The 9,471-nt window shown below is 39.5% G+C and overlaps 1 protein-coding gene across 4 annotated transcripts in view; it reads right to left on the bottom strand.

The window, feature by feature from the left end:
• Nucleotides 1–1,891: 1,891 nt before the first annotated feature.
• The window catches only part of col12a1a (collagen, type XII, alpha 1a), a 57,583-nt gene continuing 50,003 nt past the window's right edge, over nt 1,892–9,471 (bottom strand). For 3 of the 4 annotated variants that reach the window (XM_040136619.1, XM_040136620.1, XM_040136622.1), the window contains 8 exons: nt 9,332–9,385; nt 8,700–8,771; nt 8,552–8,587; nt 8,385–8,451; nt 8,109–8,291; nt 7,687–7,764; nt 6,388–6,558; nt 1,892–4,562 (listed from right to left, as the gene is read on the bottom strand). In XM_040136619.1, coding sequence (XP_039992553.1) covers nt 4,414–4,562; nt 6,388–6,558; nt 7,687–7,764; nt 8,109–8,291; nt 8,385–8,451; nt 8,552–8,587; nt 8,700–8,771; nt 9,332–9,385 — 810 coding nt within the window. In that variant the 3' untranslated portion in view covers nt 1,892–4,413. Of the gene's footprint in view, nt 5,469–6,387; nt 6,559–7,686; nt 7,765–8,108; nt 8,292–8,384; nt 8,452–8,551; nt 8,588–8,699; nt 8,772–9,331; nt 9,386–9,471 lie in introns of all 4 variants that reach the window. The other variant, XM_040136621.1, reaches the window with a different exon arrangement.

Genomic DNA, 9,471 nt, shown 5'->3' with positions numbered 1-9,471 from the left:
CTGGAGAACTTTTGGCTCTCCTTTTACCATATCCAAAGGGGAGTGCTGCTTGTCTGTTGCTGTTGGCATATCTGTCAGTGGAAACCTACTGTCTGCATGCTGCCTGAATATTTGCCCTTTGAGGCGTCAACGCCCCTTCAAGTTCAAAAGGACTACTTCATTCCTTCCCCAGTTTTTGGTTGGCAAGCCAAGAATCAAAGCCACTCCGTTCTAATCGGTGACTGCTTAAAGTAAAGCAATTCATATACATTTGTGTGTGGTTCCCTTTGTGCAGTGATTCCCTTTCTAAACCACGTTAAAGTCAAGATGAGATTACATACAGTATTATAGTGCCATTTACAGATTTGTCGTAACTTAAGGCAAATTGATTTTATTACTTTTTTGATGGGTTTCCACAAAAGTATCCATAATATAGATTATTCTACTGCATTTTACTGGAAAGTTGGAGTGTCACATGGTCGAAATGCTGATTCAGCGGCTTGTCCAGCCTGCCAAAAGTAAAATTCAGAGGAGGGAAATTTTTGGAATACAAAAAAACACAAAATCCGAACAGAAGATTGGGTTGTTGCATAGGCGATCTAATAAAAAGCTTTATTATTATTGGTCTTCAAAAACCCATACTGGTCAGCCTCACTCATTATCCCATTGTAGGCTTGAAACCTCAGCTCAAATCTTGCATAAAGGCGGTGTATGCGATATGTTGATGTTTTTGTCTCATGGAGCCCATCCTTCAACCACTAGGCCCACATGAAGCTCAAGTTTCCACCCTGCTGAAGTGTCCTTGAGGAAAACTCTGTGTCCCTTGTACTCATAAACGCTTTGCTTTTTTGCTAAGAGTTAGAGATGAAGACTGATACCACTCTAAGGTTGGCACGCCAAATATTCCAAAAGTATTCCTTTAATGAGGCATCTTGACCACACTGATATGATAACTGTTTTGATGTTGATGATTTAGAACAAAATGTATTTATATTTGCTTTCCCTTGCCAGAAGGATGTTCTATGACTGTGTTCTCTATTTGTGTTTAAGGCTCACATCGTAACGATTAATGTACTGTGCAGAAGTTTACTTTATGAGCAGAGCTGTAACATGAAAATATGAAAACTTTCCACGTTTCTACATTCCCCTGCATGTTATCGCCATTATTTCAGCTGTCATCCTACCAATTCCCATGCTACAGCTTTCATAGCGCTCCTAAAAGTCCAAATAAAAATTTACTTTTCAGTCGCTTATGATTACTTTTCAGTACCAGACTCATTCATCTCATGTGCTGCCCAGTGCCCATGCACGGTTTCATTCTGTTTATGGCATTAAATTCTTATTTAATGCTGTGCAAGAATTTTAAATTATTTCATGAAGATACAAGAAAAACGTCATGCAGTGTGCTTTGAACTTTTACTTTGTTACGCAGTTCTTCAGTAAATCAAAAACTGGTGAACTGCTGAGGTGAGTTTTGCTTTCTCTGAACCTCAGTCTGTGTTTTAACATGGCAACGCTGATATTACGTCACATGACTGATATGAACCATTCCACATTTATTTAATTTATTGACCATATGGTCAGAGTTTGACTTTGTTCTTATGTCTTGCTTCTTGACTAGTGACCAACTTTAAACTCCCTTTATAAAAGGAATTTTTCACATTTATGTAAGTAACCATGATACCATTCTCATATCTGTCCATTCAATAGCCAGGAGCCAGTTAGCTTAGCTTAGCATAAAAACTGGAAACAGAGGGAAAAATCTAGCCTAGCTCTGTCCAAAGGTAACAAAATCCACTTACTAGCACCTCTGAAGCTCACTAATTATTACTAATTAAGAAGAAACACATAAGCTCCCATAAAACCACAACTTCTTGTTTTTATACTTTTTATTTTCGGAACAGATTAAACAAATGAGATACAACATGCTACTTAGTGAGGTTTAAAGGGGCTGATAGGTGGATTTTGTTACCTTTGGACAGACCTAGGCTAGATGTTTCTATAGCAAGCCAAACATATTAAATGTTAAACGGAGTTGCCATACATTTCCCGGTTTCCGGTCTTTATGCTAAGGTAAGCTAACCATCTGCTAGTTTTAGCTTCATATTTATTGTACGGACACGAGAGAGGTATTGCTTTTCTCATCTTAGTGAAAAAGCAAATAATCTGAATTTGTCCTTAAAGTCTTAATTTGGGAATTAAATGCTACACAAGACCACCAATAGTCCTACCCACTGATGTGGAAGAGACACTTTGTCTGGAAATAAAACAAACCTAAGAAAGTTCAAATCTGTAACAACCACAGTCTGTGGAGCAGCCCCCTTGAAACTCTTGCCACAAAGTGAACACAGATGCATGCTGGATCATCGACTAAGTCAAAGAAATCAGCAGACAGAACACAAACGGGGTTACAGGGGGATTGTATCAGGCAACACTGCAGACAGTTTTTTGTTAGTTTGGAGGGAAACAGTGTGAATGGTTGTGGTGGAAAAAAGGGGTACTTTAAGGCTTCAGTGCTGCTTTGGAGAGTGTCATACAATGATGTCATAACAAAATTCAGAGCTGGATGTTGAGACATAGTATGAACAGCATATCACTTATAACAGGTGTGAACAAATTTCAACAAGGCCAGTGTGTCTCAGCGAGTGTTGTTTTGAGATAAGTATTGTTAATGAAGAGGAGCTTTATAAAAAAGCCACACCATAAAGTGTGAGGTGAGACCATAGCTGTGGGTTTTGTTATGTTACGATCTCTGCCATATATGACAATGTGCTGCTAAAGGAAGATTTACATGGCAGACATTCTTTTTTTACATTTCTCGTGTAAGCGCTTTTCTGTATGTGAAGTGGTTTCACAGACTTGCCTCCACCTCCTTTATGACCAACATGTACCAGCTGTTCGGGCTCTCATAGTGTACTTCACCTGCAAGAATTCCCCACTCTCATGAAATATAAATGTCTATAAATTCTACTCGAAGTTCCCAGATATTCCAAAAGTGCCTCGTGGTTTCTTGTGCACATCAGGAAATAAGGGTAAAAAATTATAGGGTTTCAAAATGGGATTTCTCCCTTCTTGTGGTAGTGATCTTTGACTGGATAACCGTTTGTGCAAAACTCCTCCTCAGATATGCTTTCACACCATCATGATAAAGAGAAATGGCGTCAGCAGTTCTTTACCTCATACATCTCTTATTTCATCTTTAGACATGTTTAATGGGTGGAAATCTTTGAGTTTTTCTGATATCTGCCCAGTCACATTTGCATTGTTTCCTCAAGGAAATCTGAGCATAATCATTACAAGCTGATAGGATTAAAGCCAAGCGGGTGCTTATAAAAGGGAGTGAAGTGGTTCACATGTTGGAAAAATTAGGCATTGTGGACTGTTTGTTTTCACACTCCCTCCTTTCTTTTCTTGCTGCCCTGACATGACCTAGTATTCTGGACGGCTCAAAATATCTTTAGCTGTCAAAATAAATAAAGACTCAAACTTCAAAGCACAGAAATAGGTAGATGTTGCATCAGACAGCAGCTGTAGATCTGACCTTGGATTTTTTGGGTAATAAATGTACAAAAATTGGTTTTGGCTGTATATACAATATTCTCTACAGATACTGTGAGAAAGTAAAGTTATTAGTCAAAGACAAAAATGGCTGGGAAGTCAGAACAAATGCTACATTTTCAGTAGTTTTATTGAAAAATGCCTCTTCTGTTTCAGAAATAAATAAGAAAATAAGGCTGTGTGGAATTCACAAAATGTGCAGTTAAAACATGAGAAAAGCAATTCTATGTCAATAGTCTTGCAACCAAGTCCAAACTGCATTGACAGAAAACAACAACTATATTCTGACTTAGAAATCCTCAGTAAATATACAACACAAACATGCAATTCCACCTTTGGTAACAAAACAAAAAAAAAAAAACAAAAAAAAAAATTGTTTTTGGTTTGTTACAATAAATCAGATTATCATTTGGTTTACAAGCCGTACAAAACATCACAATGAACAAATCTTTGGGGATCAAATTAATTGTCCTTTTTACCAACTGAGTATCTGAAACAGCTTTACATACTGAAATTGGACAAAAACAACATGGGTTGTCTGAAAGTGTTCGAAAACCTAGATGCTGTGCTTCCTTTGACATACTTTCTGCGGGTTTTCACATGATTAGTGCATTACACATTGGAATCCGATAAACACTTGCAGTTATTTTACAAGCAGACACTTAAAGGGAAACATTTAGCAAGCACACAGGTTTGTAATGAACGAACATGTAAGTTTGTAGTCATCTTGCTAAACTTTCTTATGTCAAAAAAATATATGTTCAATATAACCAGGGGTATCAAACCCATATAGGTACTAGTTTTGTTCTGAATATCACTTCATCCTCACATTAAGTGATTATGAATATTACATTTTCTGAGAACTCTTTATTGTAGCTATGATGCTAGTGTGTCTGTATTGTCTCTTGGTAGTGATCTCTTTCCTCGTTGGTTTCGTGAGTAACCGGGTGATTGTATTGTCTCAAACTCGTCAGCTGGCTCCACAGGTATAGAGACTACCTCAGGGTCAGGCTGGTAGCGGCTGGCTAAAAAAGTATTCGGGACGGCCAATCAAAAAAAGGGTTCGTTCTATGACTTTTCACATGCACAATTTAAATTATATTGCACTATGGAACTTCCAGAAAATGCCCTGTGTCAAACTATTGTTTCCTCTAGTACCAAAAAAGGCTAAATAAAAAACTTTTGTGATGACATTTACAATAAAATCCATCAAGCTACTGGATAATAAGACGTAGTAAAATAACCAGCTGAAACTACAAAAGACACATGGAAATAGCAGGGGAGCAACATGTAGCACTGATTTAGCCAACGTACATAAAGAACATGATGATTAAAAGTACAAATGGAACATGCTTCAGGCTAAACCAGAGCTGTTTAAATCACTTAAGGCATCGTAAACAGAGGTTATGCTGGTGGTAAGTAAGCAGAGGGTTATGAGGCACAAGCTCAATACAGATGTTAACCTGATTTTTAGTGAAATGTCCTGGTTCATACAATCATTTACAAGGCAAAAAAAAAAAATTAGTTTTATTTACACATATCACCTCTACATTAACTTTGCTTTCAGTTATTAAATCCTCTATGTTAGTAGTTGTTTTGGGTGGTATTTGTACATGCTCCTTCCTTCGTAGAAATGCTCAGTCTCTGTTTTTTTATTTCCCAGCGGTTTGTGGTTCAAGATGCAAACAGGCCAGCAGGTTGCCATCACTGTAGCTTGTAGCTGTGAGATGATGTTAGTGCCAGTCCGCTCCGTTCTGGTTTTTTTTTTTTTTTTTGGTTTCTTTGACTATTGTAATGTTTGTTTTAATGTTCAATAATTATGTCCATGGTGATTATCCTTACGTGCCCGATAGCAAATGGGCAAACATCTCAGAAACAGGGCTTCAAAGTGTAAGTGGCACAGGTGACTTAGAAAGTTTACTATGCCAAACCTGAAAATAGTTCAAAGAGGGTGTGAGTTTTCTCTGTGGAACAAAGTTATTATCATATTATTTGATTTAATGTAAGTCATCATACACAACTAGCTAGAATGCTTTACATGCCAGTTTTAAATTTGTACATCAAATGTATGGAGGTATTGGAATATAGTAGCTTCTAACTGACGGTTCACTAAACCCCTCCTCCAAACAGCAATTGCCCAATCATAGCTAGGCAATCGTAATCAAGGTTGCCAATTTAGTGAATTTCTCGCTAGATTTGGTGACTTTTAGGAACCCTTCAGCAACTTTTTTTATTAGTTTTTTTTTTAAAAGCAACTAGTTACAAATCTGTCGACTTTTTGGGCAGACTTTAACTCCTTTCCCTAGTGGAGAGGTGCTACTTTTTCTCAGTGAATGTGCTTTCATGTGGCTGTGGCCCTCTGTAATGATGATGCTAATGTTAGCTCGTTTGACTAGCTAGCTACAGCTGGTAAAATCAGCCAGTGATAGTTGTCATTTCAGTCGACAAAATCGACGGCCGCTGGCTAGAAATGGGAAACTTGCTTTTGTCTACTTCTGTCTGAAATCAAGGACCCATTGTAAAAAAAAAATAAAAAATCACTAAGAATTCTTGGTGATAAATCTGTACATTATCATCATTAAACTGCATTATGTGCCATGGAAGAACGAAAAGCTTGACAGGCATGGCAACTGCAACTAAGGGGGTGGGGCTTAGTGAACAAAATTCATATGGAAATAAGTTATAACAGCTTTCTGTTCAATATCACTACTGTGGAACACTTTCATTCATATCTCCATACATTATCAAAGAAAGAGGTAGTGCAATGAGTTGCAAATATCATTAGTCTGCATACACTTAGTCTTTTATCTAATGTCGTACCATGCAGGACCTAGACAGTACTGAGTGTACCTGTGTATCCTTGTCCATTGTAAGGAATGCCAACACACTGAGAAGAGTCGCAGTATCCAGGGGGTCCTGATGGTCCCCTCACCCCAGGAGTACCCTGGCGACCTTGAGGGCCACGGGGCCCAGCGGAGCCAGAGGGACCTGGAGGTCCCGTTCTAGAATCGCCTGGTGGCCCTGCAAAGGGGAGAGAGTCGGTGAGTGAAGCCAGTCTGACTAAGGAGTCTCTGGAGCTCAGCAGAGAGTCCCACTGACATCACCCATAAATCTTTGGTGGAAATGGTGGTGGGTAACACAGGGCTACAACACTGTAATTTAAAATTTTCAATGGCTCAATTAAAAAAGCTGGACCCAAAAAAAAAAAAGGGTCTGGAGTTTTGTGGAGTTACCCCCTGGCCCCGTGTGTCTAGACAGTAAAAACTCAGGATGGAATTTTCCCCCTCTCTCTTTTTCTCTCCCTTAAGTGAGCCCATGTGTTGTCAATGAAGCCACCAAAGAAAGCTCATTATACAACAATCCACCCCCCCCCCACACACACACACACACACAAATGTGAATACTCAGTGTGGACTTCCTCCCTCTGGTCTTCACTTGTTTCTCACTTCATTCACAGAAACAGAAATGTCAGTGTTTGGTGTTGTGGGGAAGACATCAACAGAAGGTTCCTGTTGTTTTACCTAGCTTCCTTTGGGGAAAGGAAATCCTCTGAAGTGGTGAGCTTTTTACCGAAGACATATTGGATATCAATTGCGACCGAGGAGAGGCTATGAACTTTTTCAAACTGAAAAATCAGTCTAATACCATTATTTATTTATTTATTTCCAAACCTGCATCGTGACCTCCACTGATGGCTGACTGGAGATTGTCTAAACTCCAGACACAGAAATTCTCTACTTAATGATGAATGTAAATACCTTCCATTTACCCTGTAATATTTCAAATGTGCATCATAAAGCCTCAAGAAAGGAAAGAATTGGGAATATGTTTGCGGTCTTTCCAAAAAAGTTATGTGCTGCAGATGCCCAAACGAAGGTGCCTGGGTCACATATACTGTATGTAAATTTTAACCTCTAGTTGGAATTTGTCGTTTTAATTAGACTAATGGGACTACTCTGTGTCCTATAAAGGTTCCCAAAAAAAGGTGAAAAAGCTCTCACAGCTGTGTTTTAGTGTAAAAATGAAGATGTAAGGGAACAGTGGGAATGCTGGAGAACAACGTTCAACACAAAATGTGGTTGCTTGTGTTCCTGGCTCATTGTGATGGCAGTTTCAACTAAAACAGGATAAAAAGGCAAACTGTGTTACCTGGTGGCCCATTGGCGCCTCTTTGTCCTCTCATACCAGTTCCTGGAGAACCCCTCTCTCCCTTCTCTCCTGGCAAACCTACATAAGCCAGAGAAAATAGGAAAAATTGTTTTCAGTTTTAAGTTTTCAGAAAAATCAGCAATATCTGGAAAGGAGTATAAATCTAAACGGCATGTTTGAAATACAAGAAGAGAAATTCATTATCTAATAATATTTTGCAGTGCTAACTTGAATCATGTGTATACTACACAAGGTAATGCAGTTTTGCTGTTATTCCATTCATGTTGGACAAACACTACAGTCTACAGAGTCCAAGGCACCATGACCTTAATTATTTTATTGCTCACCCTTTGCGTATTATTTCTCCGCTTGCTGCTTTGTACCACTACCAAACATTCAGAAAATGAGGAGAGATAAAATACCTCTTTCTCCTTGACTTCCAGGTAAACCTGGGCCTCCAGGGAAACCAGTTCGACCCGTTTGCCCAGGCTCTCCGCGGGATCCCTGGTTGCCGGGGGGACCAGGAGGACCGGGTGGCCCCGGACTGTTGCTACGATATCCTGAAGGAATCTGGTTGAGCATCATGTCAATTCTGCTCATTTGACCTGTAAAAGAAGAATAAAATCAGCTGGATTTGGTCGAGATGTAAATTTTGACGACTAAAAAATTCCCTTAGGATTAAGGAATGGTTTGCTCACTGTTCACAAGCTGTTCACAGACTTGTCTGGCAATGGAGCGCATCATGTTCTGGGATGCAAAGTCTCCCTGGAAAACAAAGAAGTTTTCATGAAGAGATGGCACTGCCTTTCTGATTGATGATGGATTATAACAGGTGTATGAGTCATTAAATAAAAACAACACATACCCTCTCTCCTTTCTCTCCTTTAAGGCCAACAGGTCCCTGATAACGAAAAGGAAAAAGTTAGACCAAGCAATGACAATGCCCTTAACCTTGTCCTTCCCTAAACTTTGTCATGTGACCATCAGTTTATGTCTTTTTATTTAATACATACTGGGTTTCCTGTGTCTCCTGGTTTCCCTGGTTTCCCAGTAATTCCTGGTACACCTGGATTTCCAGGGCTTCCCTGAAAAAAAAAGAAAAAATGCAGAAAGTTTAGTGTTTATTTTAAATGACTGCACAGTAACATAACTGCATCGTTTAACTCCTGCTCCCTATTAATGGTTGTGTTACAAGCTTTAAGTTGAGATCTATGCTTTGACATGTGCAGCGAGGCGGGGTGGGGAGAGGCGTGTGGTACAAGCTGCCAAGAACACTAAAAAGGAGATGGAAACACAGACATACACACCCGCCACCAGGCACTGCTAATGGCTCTTAGAGCTCTCAGGATAGTATAGTGCATGTGAATTCTATACTGGCATGTTGCCTTTTGGCATTACGGCTGGATTAAGTAGATTCAGACCTCCACCAAACCACAGAAGAAGAAAATTAGATGAATGCACCATCCTCTAACAGTGGAGGGGCCTAAACTCTACGGTCGGATTTTTTTATCTGCTATTCCAGCAGAGTGCAACTGTGGAGCCAGAGGAGTAATTGTTGTAGATATATCAGGAAGAAAGGCACACTCCAAGGAATACTTATTTAGGTTTCTTCTCAACACAAACACACACACACACACACACTCACCATGGGCCCTGGTGGGCCTCTGGGTCCAGATTGTCCCTCCTTTCCCGGTGGCCCCTATGTAGAAACAACATACAATCACACATGGGTTACAACACACTGGGGACCCTGTTCATGCTATACATCAATGTCATGACTTTATA

This window comes from Xiphias gladius, chromosome 10 (assembly GCF_016859285.1).
Source record: "Xiphias gladius isolate SHS-SW01 ecotype Sanya breed wild chromosome 10, ASM1685928v1, whole genome shotgun sequence".
Lineage (NCBI taxonomy): Eukaryota > Metazoa > Chordata > Actinopteri > Istiophoriformes > Xiphiidae > Xiphias > Xiphias gladius.
The sequence above is the reverse complement of the archived record's forward strand: the minus strand, read 5'-3'. Positions and strand labels throughout refer to the sequence as shown.